Below are 20,900 nucleotides of genomic sequence, written 5' to 3' on the forward strand. Positions count from 1 at the left end.
TGCCTTCACAAGTGCTGAATTTTGCCCAAATTCAGAAAAATATGCAAGTGAAAATAATTGATTAAGTCAGTTTTGTTGGAATGCTATCATCATTCATTTGGGTCTCTACTATTATTACTTTCCGACCTAGTGTTTTTCTCAGTCAGAGAAATCTGGATGATATCTCCAACAGGCAAACAAAGGAAAGAACAAGTCAGTGAGGGCTGGGGTTTGGCTGGTGTGACTGTTTCTTGCCTTCTATGACCAGAAATGATAATTGAGAACTGCAACTTTGAGAAAACAGTTTTACAGAAACAAACATCTTATCAGTCAGTCTGCACCATTCTGGTGCCATCAGAATGCATAAGACCCACACAGATGGCTTCAAAGTACTCACTTGATTCCACATCATCAATATGAGATCTCCTACTGGCGATACGACTTCTTAAGCTTCTGGTCAGATCACACAGGAATTGCCGCACCGATTTCAGCATAATTTACACTCTTCCTACAAGGTTTAGCACAAGGGAACAGCTTTATGTAGCAGCCCCATGACGAGTTCAACTTGCTTGGTTTTCAGCCCAAACAAAATGGAGAACCCAAGGCTGGGACCAGCACTATGACATCATACCGCTGCCTAGCAACCACGTGGCCTCTCCTCCTCTCACTACACACTCCACCTGTGTTTATAGGGATGTTATGTAACTCTCTAGGTAAGCATCAAAATAAGGCAACTGCCAAAGCCCAAGGCCTTTCCAAACACAAGATCAGTACACGAAAGGCAGCGTATGGAAGGCTTTCTACATTTGTTTCCAAATTAGAGACCAAATTTAGTGGTGAAACCAGGAAACACAGTGAGGCAAGAGATGGTACACCTTAGGGAATTTTTACAAGGATATACCAAGTCTTCCATCTTGTGGACATGAGCTTAAGTCCCAAATGATGCAGCATCTTCAAAGATTCTTCTTGAACAGTGGCGAGCGTTCCTCTGGAGAATACAGTCAACATTTTAGAGTGACCTTAGGACATGCCAAGATTGGGCTTTAAAAGCATGGATGTGGTGAAAGCTGGCATTGGAACTACGCTGTATTCTGTACATTCGGCACTTTTTCTGTAGCCATTACCCCTGGAATCAAACAAATGTCGAGACAATTCCAGCTTCTATTCTAGAAAAAGGGCTTGGCTTTCACAGCTTGAGTGCGATGGAGCTTAAAATCTGAAGCCTACTCAAAAAAAAAGGTCAAAACAAGCAGGAAAATGAATTAAAAAAAAATAAAAAATTCCAAACTTCTCCATTCCAAGCCAGACTCGCCTTTCTGAACGTTTGTTGCTGGTGTCCCTTTCGAAGGTTGCCCAAAGGCAACCCAAAGGGTCTAAGCAGAGGCATCAACAGAGGCATCAGCAGAGCCGTTTCACCTCTCTGACAAGCACCCCCATCGTAGCATCACCCTCCTGCAGTCCCTGCCGAGCAGCTGCAGGTGCAGGAGGAGAAAACCACAGCACTGTGTGTCACCACAGCAGATCCACAGTCGGCCTATGGAGCAGCGCTGCTCAGCAAGAGAAGGAAATGCCGGGCAGACTCACCGTAGCTGTTCGTAGCTGCTGTCACCTGCTCAGATACCCAGCTATTACACAGCACTACCACCCTACTTTTGAAATTCTGTTTACCACGACAATTTTGGCACCATTTCCCATTAAATCCATAACCTACACAGTCACAAGCTGTTGACCATTTAACACATGGAGGTGGTACTGTTGCAACTGTAAGCACTGACTGCAGCTCCATCATTTGCTTGCTGACTCCTTGTGCAGCTCTGGCTCTCCCTCACTAGAAGCAGTTACTCGTGTATGTAGAAAATTAAATGGAAGGGGATCATTAGGTCTCCCTTCTGCCATTGGCCCGGTTTCAAATCCCACCATTATTGGCTCTCCTAAAAAACATTTGTTCTTTCTGATACCAAATAGCCAAGAAATCTACATAAAAGGAAGTATTCCCTTTGTGGAGAATTACAGCTTTGAAAAGGTACATACCTCTGCAGGCTACAAAACGAATCTGTCTCTCGAAGCCAACAAGCCATTTACAAATGCCATCCATACCCCGTATTTTGCTGCATCACATAATTCTCTGACTTCCAATACCACATCGCTGGAGCAATACTTATTCCCAGATGTCAGTAAGGAGCAGCCCAAGCCTCAGTGTACCAGAATGCCCTGTCCTGCTTACTCGTCAATGGAACTGATTTGTTCCCATGAGCTTTAAAGAGCCATGACAGATCTATCTGACAGAAGTCACCTCACTTCTTCGTTACAATCAAATCGGTTTTCCCCATCCCCACGGATTTTAGAGAGAAAGCGGGAGAGCAGCCACAGGGTATCCAATAAAGCTAGGCACAACATGAAAAATGTGCAGGAATGTTAGTTGCTGCTCACGTCTGCCCTCCAGAACTCCCCACTATTGCATTTGTAATTCACTACTCTATTAACATGTTAATCGTATGAAAGAGCCCCCGAAGAAGGACAGGAAATTCTAAAGGGCACCTCCTGGTAACCACCCCAAAACCACCTAAATAAGACTTGGAAAGGGTCTTGATTGTGTTGCCTTGAGCGTTTCTGATTAGTTTGCCAAAAGTTTGTTTGTTTTTGAAAGAAACACGTTTGTCCAGAAAAAGCTAGGGCAGAAGGGTTTCATTTTCTGATCATGTAATTCAAAAGCAGCTGCAGAACCACCTCATTGGTTCAGGCTAACAAAAACAGCCTCTCCAAGTTAGCAAATTAGTATTCTCCCTGCTCTACAGATGAGGAGGAAAATGACTAAGGAGGACTCCATAATCAGTACCTGTTAAAGGATGCTTCCAAGGTAGAAAAATTTTAACTCTGAAGATTCCATTCCTGGTTTCCTTAGACAAAATCTTTTGCTTTTGCAGCTACTGAAAAACACTTAACTATATAAAAAAGGCATGAAATTTAAATGCTTTCCAGCTTGCTATCACTTAACAATACATTTTAAGACAAAAGCTGCTAGAAAAGCAAGCAGCATTACTAATGCAGTGCCCTTTCTAATGAAAACAAATCCTCTGGTTTTTATGAGCAACCTGTAGGATTTCCTGCACAGCTTTGATTTCCCATCACTTGCTGGAGGACAGGAAGCATGGCTGGCAATAGCCTATATGCTGAAAACATCACACAATGCCAGCCACAAGTAAACACTGACAAATATCCCCACAGTGCGCCCTTAGAGAACGATGTCTGACATCCACAAATCCAATGCCATAAAAATGCGCTGACTTACATGAGGTACATAAAGGCTTTCAGGGAGAGGGGGGGAAGTAAACCTGATTATTTAAGTAGCAATAAATTAGATTTTCAACTTGAAAGCCAGCACAAAAACTTGTTTCTTCATATCTGCATTATGTTTGAACACTAAAAAGTAGTTTCTGTACTAGTGAGCAGAAAAGCCCCAATAATGCACTTTTCCATTCATCACATTAAATCCATGTAAATATCTTTTTTAAAACGTGTACAAAGCTGAAATAATAAAAAAAAAAAAAAACCAACCCCACATTGATACACACACGCAACACAGAAAAAATGCTTTAAAGTTTTGCTTCAAGCCTAGTCACTTTAAATTGCCAGCCAAACACCTTCCAATCCAATCCTGTCTCACTGGAAATACTGCAGCAGCAGAGTCCCCGATTTGCATGGACCGTGTCAGGAGGGATCTCTCACCTGTGAACTGCATTCTGCGGTAATCCTAATGCCTCTACCATGGTCCTGCCACCATGCCAACCAGAAAGTCAGCGTAGCCTCTGCGCACTTCTCTCTCGCGCTGTCTTCTCTGCCTCAGACGCTTTGGAATGCAGAAAAGCCAGAGCCGAAGCCTGTCAAGCCCAAGTCTCTTCCTTCAGCTTCTTGGCTCGAATTGAACAATAGCTGCCCTTCGGCTGCTCGCCTTTCCTCTTGGCATACGGGATGTCCGCTGTCCTCTCTGCAAACAGCGACACGAGCTACCCGGGGTGGGTAGAAGCTTCATTTTTCCTGTCCCAAGGGAGAGCGGGGGAGCAGAGAGGCAGCGCAAGCACTCGGGGTGGGGTGGAAGGGGTGTGGGCAGGAGGAGACTCCTGTGAAGCAAAAGCACTCCGATGCTGAGAAAAGTCTGGGATTTCACACAGCTGACTCCAAATCTAAAATGAGCTATGGGGAAACTTAAGAGGCTGATACCACTGCACGCACCGTCCAGAGTGCAAGGACGCAGTCAAGACGAAAACACAGGTTTGCCAGACGAGGATCCACGTCTGAATGTGTCTGACAAAACCGCACAGTATTTGAAGATGTTTGCCCACTCCTAAATGTTTCTACAGCTTAGGAAATAGGCAGCACCAAAACAGCCCCAGAGAGTCACTTAAACAAACAAGGAACTCTCCCCTCCTTTTGTTTCCTGCACTTTTTTCCCCCCCCTTTAAATTCAATCTAAGATCTATGTCTTTGAAAGCGAAACGGCGAAGTCTGACACCAAACACCTTTTCCTGAGCTCTGTTCTTTTTTGTTTTAGAAATGCTGAGGTCTGAACTTCCAGGTATAGCATTGCTCTAAAATAACAAGACAAAAGCTGTTCTTTAAGGCACAGAGGCGAAAGCCTATATGTTTTGGTTGCCGCTGCCATCATAATGTCCCTTATACATTATAATGCCCCTGCTGAGAATAGCATGTCAAGTTGGATCAGTTTAAAAGTCCATGGTTTGATTCCCAGCAGATCCCACCTGCCAGTCGGGGACCAGAGCAGGCAAGCAGGCACACCAGAGGAATGCAAAGTGGTTCAGCCTGTTGCTGAACAGGCTAAAATTGCTCACGAAGAGCAAAGAGCCTGCATGCCCTCTCCTACCTTCTGCAGCCCTTGAGAGAGGGTGTGCGGGGTGTTGAACATACCTACTTTACTCTAATTTTGCCACTTGTTTGCAACACAGCACTCTCCTTTTTTTCCTCTAGTACTACCCATCTCCTTTTTTCTTGCAGGATTACTGAAGATGAGCTTTGGTACACTCCCTTAGGCAACAGCCTTGCACACTCTGGCGGCGTTTCCCCTGGAAGAAACAGCAGCTTTGGTCACCCTACCTTCTGCCAAGGCTCTCATGAGAGATCTGCGTGAACAGCACAACACTGCCCTTGGGAAAGAAACTTGTTGAATGCGTGCTTAAACAATACTGACTGTAAAATAAATCAGAATATCATAATGGGGCCCTCGAAAGCCAAACACTAACTGACACCCAGGGATCTCACACCAAGGTGGGGGCGAGATCACCGGGGTGGAACAGCAGCTCAAAGAACAGACACCTCCAAACCCCTGTCACTAACAGCAGTATCGCCAAATCAACCGTTCCTCTGAAAGACAAATGGGTTTGACCTGCTGGTCAGAAATGCCTGATTACCGGACACAGCAGGGCAAAACGGTCTCAGGATCTGCAAAACGCAGTAACAGCTTATAAATGATTGCAATCTCCCCTCTCTCACCACCCTCGCTCCGCAAAACCCTAAGTACTCTGGTAATTATACAGAACACTCCATTCCAGAGCTGGTACCAACTGCACTTGCAGCACCACAGAAAAGCGTCTCCCTGGAGGGTGGAGCAACATCAGAGAAGCCATGTACACCACAGGGCATGAGAGAAAAGATGGAAAAAGTAGGGACTGGGACACTAAAGCTAGTCTGTACATCTTTTCAAAGAATTCTAATGCTTTTATGGGCAAGTCCTGGCTTTCTTTTCTTGACTTTTTATTTCTTTTTTTAAGTTTGTCTGATTACATTTCTGGGTATTGACTGCATGGTTTTGTTTTTTTTTTTTTTTTTTTACATTGCACATCATTTAGAAATCCTCTGGTTTTAAATCAGGTTCAAATAGAGGGGTTAAAACCAGATCCAGCTCTGAAGTAAGGCCATAATCTGCCTGTTTCTTCCAAAGAAGCCATTTTAGTGACTTAGGAAGGTTCTGTCCTGGTATCTATTTTTGTCAACCCTAAAACTTGCTGTAATGACCTCAAAATAAGATCCCTGAAAGGCTGAAGGAGCTATCAGACACAAGGAAGCTCAGCAGCTAGAGAGTTAGGAAGAGACAATGAATTTAGGGAGATATGAATAAAAAAACAAACCAAAAGAAAAGGGGAAACAATACAAGGTCTTTGAAGTATTCTAGAAATCTGCCCTCCTGCAGGAATCTGAAATGCAGTTTGCGAACTCTGAGAATAGAAGTTGTTTCCAAAAGACTGTGGCTCTGAATAAAGATTATCAACCCCCCTGGATAACACCACCCGCGCCTCGCCACCTGACTTGAGTTCAAATAACCAATCTTCTGACAATTCTGCTTCTCACAACAAAAGCCTCTGGAATTGGAAGGACAGGAGATTGCCACCCAGTATCTCAGGGAAAGTGTCGGTGCAATGAATTCACCTGTTCCTGGCCAGCTCGGCTGTTCAGAGCAGGCACCTGTACGGCTTTTGTCTCCGAGGAGAGAAGAACCCTGCCAGCAGAGCAGCAGCATTGCAGCAGGAGAGAGAATAAGAAAATAGTGAAGAATTGGATCTTCTTTTCTTTCTAAAAAATCTAAATATTACATGTAAATCCATTTCTTTTAGTATAAATTATTTACACCTGAAGGTAAGACGTCGACTTAAGGTCTATCCTTCCTATGATCCATCTGAACTACTTAAAATGAGAAAGACGTATGGGAATGCTTGGCTGAGTGTTAGTCTGATAGAAGATTTTTAAATGCCAAATTATACAGGGAGAGAAGCTACTAGAAAAATGTTTTAATAAACATTCTCTTCATATGTCCAATGCATTCCAGATTCCTTTATCTAAAACACCAGTTGTCGGTATTCAGCAAAGCTCTTGTGGCCGAGTCTGATGCAAAGGATGCAGGAATGAATTTAAAAACTGACAGACATCATGAGGTTTTCTAACATCACTAAGCTCTGATAATCTGAATAAATTCAAACTATTGCAACCTGCCCTGAGTATAGTGTTTTTACCAGGAAAAGGTACTGAGTTTAGCTCATACGCCTCCATTGATCACGTTACCACCAAGAGTGCGAGGGAGAAGCCACAAACGGATGGCATTTCACTGTGGATCCTCTTTTTCCCACAAATATCTGGACTGGTGGCAGCACGTGCAGAGGAAAGCGGCACCTTCCCTAAACACCCACATATCCAGAAATGCCACACCAAGCCCTGGCTGGCTCCGAGGCGCCTTTACCGGTGGCACAGCGTCAGTGGCCCAGGGTTCTCTGTGTTAAGGAGAGGTCGCAGCTGTCCCACGCCACTTCCAGCCACTGCCAACAGCCCCCAGTGCAGGGCAGTCTGTGGGTTGGGAATGAAGGCATGAAGTTGGAAAAAGGATGAGGGAGAGGTGGTGTTCTAAGTTTTGTCCCTCCACATTCATTTGAATTGGCAACAAATTAAATTCATTTTGCCCAAGTCAAGCCTAGTTCGCCCCTGACCATGATTGGGAAGTGGTTTCCTTGCCGCTATCTCAACTCACGAGCTTATCCATCTTATTTTCTCCCTGTCCTGTTGAGGGAGGCGGGGAGCATGGCTGGGTGGGCAGCTAGCCAAGGTCAATCCACCACTACATGCTTCACCAGAAGCAAGAATAAAACATCTTCCTAAATCCAGTCTCTGAAATCCAACAAAACACACTCCTGAGATCCTTCTTGTTTGCCCCAGGTGGAACAGTTCGCATCTGACCCTCGCTGTCAAAGCCAGACCAGAGCACTAATCCAATGATGATCAAAAAGTGACCAGCAATCCCCAACAGCACCTACAGCCAAAGAAAAATGAAGCTGAGTGCAAAAGCAAAGCACTTGTTATTTGCACGGCATTGGTATCTGCGTGTCACCAGGGTTGGAAATCACTGCTCTAGACTTTCTTGCTACTGTTTTAAATTCATACACGCCACAAAACAGTGGGAAGAAGTCCACTGGTGAGGAAAAAGTGAGATAACTGGAGTTTCCAGTGGCCAGATTCTCACCTAAACTACATCCAGCTCACTGGAAAGAAGGTCGCTAGTCAAGGAAATATTTGCAGTTCCATCTGAGACGAAAAGAAAAAAGGGCAGAAAACCCCTTCAGTTCTTCACTGAGTAATCCACAAGATAAATTAGCCTCAAACGTGCATTACAAATTATTAGCTTGTAGCCAAAAGCACTTTACCGGACACTGAGTTGAATCTTAATGGACACTAATCACTGCTAGAACAGAGTCCCCTCCATCTCCACGGCTTCTTTTGGGAATCGGGGATTTGCTTGCGACACAGAGGTGCCTGTTGGAAGAGGTTCTGATGAACTCCAACAGAGTTCAATAGCCTGACTTTCCTTCATGGCTTTGTTGTTTGTTATTTGGTGTTTTTTTTTTTTTAAGTGAATTACCTCTCTGCTCTACTGCCGAAACATTTTTTGTCTGTTTTGCAGATAAAAATCACAGTTGTAATTCTTTCCTCCCCTTCTGCTATGAAAGAGTGATTGCTCACAAAAGGGGCAGCGGGTTAGCAAAATACCCAGTGCATACTTGAATAAGTCTGATTTAACACCTAAGCCACCTCATATATTATGAGCCTTTTAATCATGGATAAGAAGCAGCTCACCCACAGGAGGTGTGTCACTGCCCTGGCGAAGTGTAAATTTCACAAGGTGGCACAGGAAATACTGAAAAATATGCTTCATTTATTTTTTAAAGCCTCTCTTGTCTACTTCCCAGAGGTCTCGCAGAGATTAATTAGCCCGTGTTCATAGACTATTTTTAAGATGTAAGAATATTACCGCCTTCTGGAAAACAAATCTCCTGAGGATCTTGCATGGCACAACCCAATAACAACCAACTGACGATGGATTTCCTGCCCCATTCCAGCTCTCAGCATGTTTGGCCACCCTCAGCCAGAGCTAATGATAGTAAAGAAAATCCCCCAAACTTCAGATGCAAAAGCAGCAACGACAAAATGTTCTTCAGCACTCTTTATACAGAACGCCTTCCACCAAATACCTTCTGAGACATTCAGCACGGGCAGCTCAGGCGCACGAGTGGAAACCTGTCAAAGGCCGCGACACCAGTCCCTAACGACAAACACAACATGGGGATTCACAGGTTCTCAGCACTCTAGAGATAAGGCACAGTGTAGCTCACCAGTTCTTACAGCACAAGAGCAGCCAGCCCTCCTTGTCTATATTCTGCTTGCTATGAGAACATCCAGCACACAAGGATGTGGAGACAGCACTGTGTGTGAGTGAAGGGAAGATTAGGTTAGACCTCCGAGAAACAACACATGACCATGGTTAAAAAAATCAGCAGAAGTGGCAGTGCCACCTTCCAAGCTTCACTAAAATAAAAACTACAATGGTTTTACCACTCAGCACAGCATGCTTCGTTTTAAATGAAGTCCCTGGAAGCGCAACTCGAGTGGCCCTCCAAAAGGACTCCGTATTTTTCCACTGTTTGTTCAGGCTTGTCCATCAGATCCTGTGCCTGTACTTTTCTCACTTTGAAGTTTGGACTATAAAAAGATTGCAGAAACACACGAAGGCTACAGAAACGGATGAACTTGTAAGTCAATGCATGCATTGCTAGCAAGAGATTGCGAACTTCATGACAGAAAAATGTGCAGCCCTAATGAAATAGCTCTGGGAAATGAGGCAGGAGCCCCGGCTGCAACGTGCGCTGACATACCAGAAGTGGTTCAAGTAACAGCAGCTGTGAGAATGTGGGAGCACGGACTTCATCTGTGGCAGAAGCCGACAGTAACACAAGCTCTTCTGAAAATCTTTCTTGCCCAGCCCTTCTGCAAATCTCTGGTCCTGCAGACACACTGGCTGGATCAAAGTGAACGCAGAGAGCAGCTTCACGTTGCACCCAAGCCACGACGACTCAAGGCTGCTATTGGAAGCAGTTTGGCTCTCCTGCTGTCCTAAAACAACACACTCCCACCACCTCCCTGGTGCTGGAGGCACCGCACGGCTGCAGGGTTATCGAGAACAGATCGGATTCAAAGCTAACCCATCAACCCGCCATGTACGTGAACAGGATTTCCCCGCATGAGTTCAAATCGATTCACCTGGCAAGTATGTGATAGAACTGGCACCGAGGAGGGTGGTAAAGCAGGAGACAAGAACAGGCAGTGGAGAGAACTTTGTATATTGGATTTCATACAAACTTCGAACTGGATGTGCTTATTACATTTCGTAAATATTTGCATCATTGAGTATCAATTTATGCCAAAGCAATAACTTGATCAGCAACTGATTCCATAACTAATAGTGAAGTCTGAATGAGCTTTAATTACGCTGACATTTTAAAATTGAGTTCAACAGTTCAAATTAACTCTAGACAAGATTTAGGATAAGGAAATTCAGGCTGTAGGGAGGAAGGTTAATTTTCCATCAAGTGTTAAGCCAGCTCCTGATGGGAAAAAGGCAACGATATATGGTTGGGTGCAGCGTAATTACTTTTTGCCACAAGATCGAACAACTATAAAGGAGAACCTACAAAATTTAACAATCCATAGTAAGTTCATGCATGATTGAAGGTAGATTTCTCAAAAGAATTTCATAAATAACTTCTTGTTGTTGCTGAGAAAACTAAGGAAAATGATAGCTTCCTTCATAATAAACTGAGGTTTGGCTAGAGCACAGCCAACAAATCTGCCCCAGATGGTCCAAGAGCTACCAGTTCTTAGCAATTACTACATTGCACAACATGCTCTACTTATAAAGTGCTCTTTATGGTTACAGAGCAAAAATTTTAAATCTCTGAAGTGATTTTTTTGTGTGTGCTGCGAGTAGTGGGCAGGGATGGAATAATAAGTTTCCAAGAAAAAAAAAAAAAAGCCCTAATAGATTATGTGTCAATACTAGAAAGTTAAGATTATGTGTTCAGACCCCTGTTAATTTGTCCTAACAAGGTCTAAACAGATCTAAAAAGATCTAAACAGATAAAATTTGCTTCATGACAAAACTTGGCTTTCAGCACAGATGATCCGTGCCCAAGGGACTAAAGTTTCAGCAGCATTCAAAACAAAACAAAATGCTTTGGCTTCCCTTGCATTGTAGAAGAAGAAAAAGATAGCAGCTTGGCAATTTTCTGTATAGAAATAACTCCAATTGCCCAGGGGGAATGTCACTGAGATCCAGCCATCCTGTCTGTTACATCTTGCTTCCCTGGAGTTGGTTTTAATTTCCAGCAGAGTTGCCTAAACTCTTCATCCTTCCAAGGCAAGCAAATTACACTGTGCATAGTCCAAATCTCAGATCACTTTGGGGCTTTTCTCAAAGCTTCCTAACCTCTTTTGTGGATGCAGGAGAGAGCAGGACACTTCTCTCACAGTAGGCGTTTCCCTGCATAGCCTGCTGGTTCTCTAACGATGCCGAAGAGCAGCTGTATTTCACAGGAGAGTTTTAAAAATACAGCTCACAGTTTGCATGTATTTGCAGTTTGAGGTAGAACACGATGTGTAAACAATGTCATCTAAAGACAGTTAAAGGTGTAGAATTTCAGTTATCTTGGTGTAGCTCCAATCCCTACTACCCATACCCAACGGACTCAGCACAACGAGCCTGTGACCCAACGTACTCTGGTGAGACAGTGAAGAAGTCACGAAGAAGGCTTTAGCAAACCTTCGTTTATGTCTCTACCTGAGCCAGAGGCTTCAGATCTCAGCTCACAAAAGGCTCCCGTGGACGGCTTCAGGACTGACGTGCAGTGAAGAACAGAGCCATGTGGCTAAATGTTCACAGTGTCCCCCTGCAGCCTACAGAAACTCAGTGGCTTCTTTGGCCACCACTGAGCAGCCTCAAACCACTCAAGGGCAGAACGGTGCTTTCTGTGCTGATCTCAGTAGAGTATCTCCTTTCCACTGTTGGGGACCTTTCAATTTAGATTTTTGGTACAAAGCACTAACAACAGGTCAAACAGACAAAAAAAAAAAAAAATCCCCAAATATTCCCAAACCACTCCTGGAGGGTTGCTAATTTAAACAAAGAAGGCAACTGACAGGAACACATCTGTCTGGTCCTTTAGACTCCTAAGTCTGCATAAAGAAGGATGGGAATCTCTCTCACATGTGTTTGTGCATACACAAACACGCTTGTGCAAGCCCAAATCGGGCAAACCCAAGGAGCTGCAAGCGAGTCAAGTCAGCACAACCGAATCCACCTCCCTGCCAGAGATGCTGCTACACCACACACCCCCTCAATGGCCAAACCCAAAGCCTTCTTTCACATCCCTGCCATGCGCAATAGCTGACAAGGGCTGAATGTTTTGCATATAGCAACAAAGTGAAAAAGCAGACTATGCTATTGGGAAAATGATTTCATCTAGCCCTATCAGAAATTCCTACAGCTGAGATACAGGGAGCCGCAAACGGCATTTTTTCACCTTCACTTTCTAATAGATAGCCTTTCTAGGCAAAGTTGAGTGGTGGCAGGCAAAGGGACAGTCCTCTTTCCAGCACAGTTTTGTTACAAGTTACAGGAAAACCATTATTTCAAATTCCTGCATCTATCCTGAGCAAATCTTTCCTGAATATGTAAAGATTGGTGCATTGCAGATTTTTCCATTGACCAGGTCACAAACAACCTCCCTTCTTCCAGAACAGCCTGCCTCCCTCTCCCCATCACCTAAAGCCATAGCCCTTCTCAGGTATTTATCCTAAACCCTAGTACGTGAGGATGGTAATTTTGCGGTCAGCACAGAGTAAATCTCTTTATTCTTTCATCACAAAGTACTCGTTCCAACTGGAATACACAGAAAGCAAGTCTCAGCTTTGATTGCTTTACTTGCAAACAACCTTGTCTCAAAACCAGCAGTTATTGAAATAACCCTAGAAATCTTTTCAGCTAATGTTTGTTCTCCCCTGTCAGGTTTGTACCTGAAGGACGAGCACAGGCTGTGCGTTTTCTTGGTGCAATCATCCCCGCGTAGGAGGGCTCCGCAGCGGCTTGCTGGAACTGCTCTAAGAGGTACATACCAGGCAGCAACGAAACCAGGCGTCGCTTGACAAATCCTCCATTGCTCACTCCGTTTCCAACCCTCTGGACACAACCTTTTCAAACAGCATGGAGGCAGGATTTCTGCACAGCTACCTGGTCACCTGATAGCAATGCAGTATGGATCTGGCATCAAAACAAATCGGTGTTCCATTTTTATCGCTTCTTCCCAAATTTCAAAACTGTACATGTAGTTCACCACAGTGCAGAAGGCAGATTTTATTTACCAGCTTCAAAGTACACTCCTGAGGTTGTCTAGAGATTTAAAATCAATCTTAGCAGCCTCCCTCTTTCTGTAAAAGGTAGTGATTGCTGCAGTTGCTGTGAAACTCTGTCCTCTTGCTTCTGGGCTTAACTTCAGGTTTGAAAAAACACAACTGGATTGATTTACCATTGAGCTATAATGCCATATTAGGTGCCCACTATATAACAGTGGTGTGATCAGGCAAGTAAAGCTGCATAGTTTCCCATCTATCTGCATTTTAGTGCTTATCTTCCAACTGGAGCACACGCTGCAATACTGTTTTCACCTGAAGCTGTCCATTCTCCATCCCATATCATCACTGGGTCATGTATGTTTATGAAAGCCATGGGAGATTAGTACCTCTGAGACCTTTCCCTCTCTCAAATTCAGTATTTGAGACACAAATTGTTGAAGAAAGGTTCACAGATACAGCATCAGTTTTATTCCATTCAAAAAACAGGCTGAAAGCATCCAGAGAAGTGTCTACACGAGACAAGTTCCATTGGCTTTATGACAGCAGGCAGACACACACGTGCTAGGAAGAAAAAGTCAAAAAGGGATAGAAAGTAAAAGCAAAGAATCAGTGAATCACCGGTTGTAAGGAACCGCTGGAGGATATCTAGTCCTATTGAGTTGAGGACATGGATGCAGCTGCGGTTGGAAAACCAATCTTTAGAGCCACTTGGAGAACAGCAACACATCTCAGCATGGTGGGCTCTTCCCAAGGAGGAAGGACAGATAACAGTAGGTTGTGTGGATGCAACTGGATTAAAGGAGGGGGAGAAGAGCTGCAGAGAGAGGGGAGTCAGCAGCTAAGCAACAGTATTAATGCCCTAGAGAGAGATAAGGCACTATAGGCCAGTTGCTTCTCTGATGAAGAGGACTCCAGACAAAAGTTTGTAAGATGAGCTAGAGCGCTGTGCAAAGGTGGATACGTGCACTAGACACTGTACCTGCAGGGCTGACTGCATAGAAGCTTCTAAAAGGTGTAAAGCTTGCTTACCCAGATTGTCCTCAAACTTGGTGGCTATTGTCTCTCCAGCCAAAGAAAAAAACAAAGAAAAACAGAAAAGAAGGAGAGAAAAAAAAAAACAAAAAGAAATGAAAAGAAAGAAAAAAGAAACAAAAATGAAAAGATCTTTTAATTGTGTGGTTCCAGGTACTTTAGTCGGCAACAAAGGTAGCTGAAGGAGTCCCTCCCTGCCTTCTCTCCCCTGCCCTTTGCCTGCTTGTTTGTGTTGCAGAACCACCCCACCAAAGCTCCTCGCCTACCTGTCATGCTCATACTGTTCAGAACAATAAGATCAGTGAGCAGCAAGCACACCAGCATTTAGTGTGGGTAGAGGGTACAGACTGTGTTTTCCCATCGATTTGACCAAGTGACTGGGTACAAACCAGAATTTCTCAATGCCCCTGACTCAAGGCGAGGACAACATGAAAGTGTGCAAAAGCACCATAACCTCTGACCTGCTTCCAGCAATCTTTTCTCAAGAGCCTGCATATTCAGCAGAGATGTGACAGAGAAAAAACAGGGTAATGTGTTTCAACAACTGAAACAGTCTTTATTTTCTTCTTGGATGAGTTCATCTCCAAATACAAAATGAAAATCCATTTGCATCAACACGAACCTTTCTAAGGATCAGAGAATCTACAAAAACTCTCTCCAGTGATGCTCTTTTCCAACAGTTCAAAAATAAAAGAATAATTTAAAAAACCCATTTCCTCACTTTCAATCCCTCCTGATATATTCTCATATGCAGGCAAAAAAATCTCTTATTAATGCCACAAAGATGCACCCAGATGCCAGAATAGAACTTGCGCTACGCACTCTCCTTCAGTGTGAGCAGGTGGTGAGAAGGAAGCCGAGTAGGAGAGAAGGGGATTATTTTGGGAAAGGAAGCGATAACTGTTACTAGTCTGTCAAAGCACATGAATGGTGGAAATCTGAATCACGCTTTTCCTGCATGAATGGTTAACTCCAATGGGCTGCTATGAACACAGATTCTTTACTGAGGATGCCACCTCCCTGACAGGCAAACCTACACCTGACAGAGAAGGAGCAGGATCTGAGGCAGGGATGGAGGCAAGAAGATGGGATGAACCAGCCTGACTTTTCTTCACCCTGTAACACTGAGGTGCTGGTCTGCAGGGCCTGTACCACACGGGATTAGCCCACTGAGTGGTAATGCTTGAAAGAAGGAGGACAGAGGCTGTCAAGCAGGAGTTAAGGAGAAATTACAGCGATGTCTTTAGCTTCCCTGAATGGAAGCATCTCCGAATAAGTGCTGCAAAGATGAAATCCTAGCAAGTAAATGACATATTCAGAATGTGCCTATTCACTCACAGACATATTACTGCAACGATACAGATTACGTGCCACAGATATTTCATGGCATATATCGAACGGATGGCATGCCGACACCACTCTCTGTGCAACGTACCTTCCAGGTGGGAATTAAGAATTTCAGCATTAGAAACAACCTCTCCACTGCCCGCAAGCAGAGGGCAAGCTCCTAAGCAAACATTAGATGGCGAGGGTCCTCTGCAGTCACAGTTTTTAAGTGATCTCGTTAGTTTTCACCGTTTAAACAAGTCACTCTCTATCTCATGCTGTATCTTTGTGTCCACCCCTCGGGCTCTCGCTGGAGGGTGACTAGTGGTTTCTGCCTGCACAGAAGGGATGGCTCAGCTGCTCCTCCAGCAGCTGCTGAACCATCACAAATTACAGCTTACTGTACTGAAGTATGTGGAAATTGGTGTCTATCTTAGTACACGGGGCTGTAAACCACGGTGGTGCAGCAGCTGCCTCATGAACAGCTGAGCCAACCCTGCAGCAAGAGTAAAAATGACAGAGACAGCAGGAATGGCTACAGCAGCCCTCGGGTAAAGCACCCTTGACTTAATGTTGACCTTTGCCAAGTTACACAGCTCTTGCTTCAACTTCTGGGCTGTAACGTGGGTAGTTTCTCTCCCACACACTTCCTAGGAATTCGTGCTGCAAGGATCTGTGCACAATGCTGTAAAGAATGCCCCCGAAAATTGCAGAATGGGTATGACCGCCGAGTCTGCAGAGTCCCTGATGAAGGTGCGCTGTTCCAGCTGCTCCATTAAGAGAAAGACTGACCTCATCCATACTCAGAACATTCCATACAAAGTGCAACCGTAACGCTACTGATGAAAAGGAGTGCCATCTCCTGATTTTCCCTTTTTTCTTTCTTAAAAATCAATCTATCAATAAACCACAAGAGAGGCATGGTAACCTTGCTCAGGGACAAAAGCAAATGCCATTGCTATGCTCTAACCTCTGTGCTAGAGCCAGCCCTAAGGAGCTCTTCTGCAAGTAGTGATTTCAGATATCATCATAAGATGCAACGGTTGCTGTTGCCATGTTATGCATACGCTTCCCTAACAGAAGCTGGATTTTCTTATCAGTTCTGCATAGCAGTTTCTCTACTTGGTATTTAGCTGCCTCTTCTAGACTTTTCAGCTTTTGGTGTCCATTCCAAAGCTATTTTAGTCCAGTTGTTATCTCTACTGCTGGTGATATGTTCTGGCTGCCACCATCCTTTCCTTTCTTTTAATAAAGATGTTCAATGCTTTCCTTCACTGGTTTGTCCTAAGGCTCAATATCTCGACACAAAGCTATTCCCACTGCTCTCTACCAACCCACTCTTTCCATTAGCAAGAATTCTGTAATCACAATAAGAGACATTTCTAAGCAGGATGTGAAAACAAGGGAACTACCTAGGGTGCTGCAATCAGAGATTAAATATAACCTTCCCTCCCACTCACCCTCCTCCTTCCTCACAGCATGAGCATTCCTCTACCTTTCGCCAGCTCATACCTTTCTTCCCCTCCCAGTGCATGCCCGCTTCCTTTAACTACACACTCTGTGACGTCTATATTCACCACACTTGCAGCTCCTATATGGAAATACCACGTGGATATGACTTTCTCTTGTATGTTTAATATATTCTTGTCAGGAGTACATCAAGTAGCACACTACAAGATGCCACACACGCATCTGAAATTGCAGCAAAATACAAAAAAAAGCATATACCCAAACAGCACAGTCATCTCTTCTGTATGGCAACGCAAGAAAAATGAAGGCTACAAGGTCTACATTTAAAACCATAACACTGGGATTTCCAGATATTCAAATGCTCAGTGAAGTCTACAAATTAAACGCTTCTATTGCACTTGGTATAGGAAAAGAGGGTGATCAAATCCTAGATTTTAAAGGTTTTTCTGGCTTGCAAAGCTGCAAATAATAGCCATTGCCTAGCGCAGACCGGCTGCAGTACGATTCTTCATTCATCACACTAGCCACATGCCTGGAGGAACTACCTATAACACTGTGCAAAGACGTTTAACGCTGTGTTTAGTTCCAAATAAGAACGAATATTTATTCATATGAATATTTATTCATTTAGAGCTGCATTTGAAATAAATCCAATAGGGGTTCTTGTTTATGTCACTCATGCCCAAGTATTTTCCAGTTTTCTCTCCTAAATCCCCAACCTGCCCTGTTGTTTTTCAGACTTCTAATCAAACAAATACAAAGAATGAACTCTACCTGCCTTCCTCAAATAAGGAGGAGGGAAGCAGTGCCGCTGGCACGTACAGATAAGTACCACAGCTGCAATGTGTTCATTAACTATCCAGAACAGTGGGATTTTAATGACTTGCGTGCAATGAACTTGTTGAATAAAATTCTTTGGCATAAAAAACAGCTGAGCCTGCGAAATGAGAAATACCTTACCAGCACGCCACCTTTGATAACGATGTTATCAAGGCTGGTTTACTGTTGAGAGATGCATGTTACTTTTTTCCTCATAGTTCACTCTCTCCCAGGATTGATATTTTTCACAGCTGAACTAAGGAACAACTGCTCTTAGCTCCTGTCAGTCTATGCCAAAGAAAAGCTTCTGGCACAGGTTGGGAACAGAAAGCTCAGCTCACTTGTGTGTGGTTCCTGCCTCCCTCCACTCTTCCTTTCTTCTGACGAGAGTGGGAATGATGCTTTTTACGCAACCACAGGTGGGGTGGAACAAAAAGGAGGAACTGAGCCAAACCTGGACTTGGGAAAATACTGCCACAGAGCTTTTCCCTGTCATTTTTACTACCTGCCCTTTCTTTCGCTCTCCCTAGATTTCAATCTGCATATTTACAGCCAAGAGCAGTCAGCTGTTTTTTTAGGGACTGCGCTATGGACAAGTTACAGAAAAACCTGTTATCTAGCGCTCGTTATGAAAATACGAAACAAAGGAAATCGAGACTCAAAGTGAGGTAAAACACAACCACGCAACAGTTCTAAAACGCAGCTGGAACACTCGCAGCTGTCTGCAAAGGCCGCTGCGCTCGGCAGCTCTCAGCTGCGAATCCCGGGGCTGCGCGGTAATCTTAGACACAGCCACGCGCCTTCCCGTACGCAGCAACGGCCCAGTTCCTCTGGTGCCCCATAATAACCTCGCTGACATTTGGATATATCCCGGTGTTCGGAAGCCCTTCTGCCGGCGGGAGCCACGGGGCCCCCGCGCCGAGCTGGGCCGCGACCCCCGCGGCGGCCACGGAGGCGGCTGTGAGCGACCGCCAAACGCCGCGCTGCGGCCCAGACTTGGACTTACCCAGCTTGGTGGCGCCCTCTGGCGGGTACTCGGGAAACTGTCCCTCGGAGGGAACGCTCACCGTGCGGCGCAGGCAGCGCCCCTTGGAGGCATCCACCGGCGCCTCCTGGAGCCCATCGAGAGACACCTGCACAAAAAGGATGCCGAGAGCTGTTAATATGCCATCTTGATAAGAAATTAATTTCCTACTCATCTGGTAACGACTTCCAGGCGCAGCTCGGCCTGCTTGGCCGTACCACCAAATTCCCGAGCCCACCAGGAAGGGCGGGCGGTGGCGAGGAGCCTCGGTGCACCTGCACCCCGAGCAAGGGGCACCCCGGCGCGCAGCACCCACTGCTCCAGAGGCACCGAGCCACGACAGCCCACCCGCCCGCCCAACGAGGCGGTCCTGCCTTTGGACACTGGCTCTCCAAAGCCGGACCCATCGCTGCCCAACCGCGCCTGCTTCCACGCCAGGAAAGTCACGCAGAGGCTGCCAGTCAGAGAGCTTCGAGAGGAGAAAAAGCGTTTTTGGAACAGTTGGACTCGATGATCCAGTGGGTCCTTTCCAACCTAGTGGTTCTATGATTCTATTTTTGCAGTTTCGGCATGTATTCAGCAACTGGCTACAGCGTGTCAGGGACAAACGGACACTTTGTCTGGTTGTACTGGGCACACCGAGAAAGGGGATCCCTTCTGGGAGTAAGTCAAGCTCATCCTAAAGGTGGAACCTCAGAAGGCTCCAAGAAGGGCTTCAGGCCCTCACGATTTCACAGTTATAAAATTCTCTATGCCACTTTTCTGTAGAAGTACTGAACATATAAAGATCTCGTTTATCTTCCCAAATGTTGGCAGAACTTGACCCCTTGGGGTTTGCTCCCACACTCGCCTGGACGCCTACACTGCACTAACGAGGTGCTCTTGCTGGAAAAAAATTAGCAAACTGCACCCCTATCACCACAGCCGCAGGACACCTGGGCAAGAGCTCCGGAGAGCTCAAGCCACAGTCTCCTTGTCGAACAGCACCTACCCCTGGGAACAAGGAACAGGATTGCTGGACGCCTAATCCAGTCCCCAGAAACGTACAAAGGGGTTTGGCGGATAAGGACGGGAACCCAAGTGCTTTATGAATTTACACGCACACCTTTGCACATCCTGGGTTAGATTCCACGATCGGGTTAGTTTGAGCATTGATTGCTTTGTAGATGGAAAGGCAGAGAGACAAAAACTTCAGCGAGGTACCTGCTCCCGGGGAGACATCGCTTCCGCCAGGAAAGCACTCACTCTGCCCTTTAGAGGCACATACAGAGCCTTCTCAAGAGCCTCAGAAGACGGCAAACGGCTCTCCGCAGGGCGACAGGCGCGTCACCAGCCGCGGCCGCACCGCCACCGCCACCCCCCGCGAACGGCGCCGGGGGCTGAGGCGGCGCTTCCCGGTCTCGACGAGAGGACACCCGCTCGGGGAACCGGGAATTCCCCGATGTCCGAGGCGGCCGCGCTCCCGCAGGCCTTCTCATGCTCAGATGCCGGGTTCAGCTCGGTGTGGTGAGCTGCCGGCTGCGCTGCCAGTTCCAGTACACCCTTCCGCATCTGTGCGTGCTTTTGGACACGGGATGACAGAACGTCCTTTTAATCCACTGATATGAATAAAAACCCCAAAGCGCTGCCACCGCCGCGATAACCGCACGCGCAAGAGCGGTGCCGGTAACCGGGAGGATGCTGCGGGCGTGCGGGATGGCGGCTGAGGGCGCGGAGGAGAACGGTGACTGAGGCCACGCTGTCCCTCGTGCCCTCGGGAAAAACAACCGGGCTGCAGCGCCCCCGAGCGGGTGTCGAGGAACAAACCTAATTCTACGTACCAGAGACAGGAATTCTCTTCAAAGAGGAACCGAGCATTGCCGCCCACAGCCGGACCTCTTCCCGGTCTCTGTTCTCCGTCGCCTCCCGGGCTCGTACCCACGACTCGGCCGCTGCCGGGGTGCAGCTCTCGCTCCGAGCCCCTCCCGGGGGCGCCCCGACCTTCTGCCTTTCCCGGTCCGCTGCTCTCGCTCCG

The 20,900-nt window shown here is 45.9% G+C and overlaps 1 protein-coding gene across 9 annotated transcripts in view; it reads right to left on the reverse strand.

The window, feature by feature from the left end:
- The window catches only part of RASAL2 (RAS protein activator like 2), a 184,712-nt gene that overhangs the window by 73,259 nt on the left and 90,553 nt on the right, over positions 1-20,900 (reverse strand). For 8 of the 9 annotated variants that reach the window (XM_054072686.1, XM_054072684.1, XM_054072685.1 and 5 more), the window contains exon 3: positions 18,869-18,995. In XM_054072686.1, the coding sequence (XP_053928661.1) occupies positions 18,869-18,995 (127 nt within the window). Of the gene's footprint in view, positions 1-3,705; positions 4,000-18,868; positions 18,996-20,900 lie in introns of those variants that run through there. The other variant, XM_054072694.1, reaches the window with a different exon arrangement.

This window comes from Cuculus canorus, chromosome 8 (genome assembly GCF_017976375.1).
Source record: "Cuculus canorus isolate bCucCan1 chromosome 8, bCucCan1.pri, whole genome shotgun sequence".
NCBI lineage: Eukaryota > Metazoa > Chordata > Aves > Cuculiformes > Cuculidae > Cuculus > Cuculus canorus.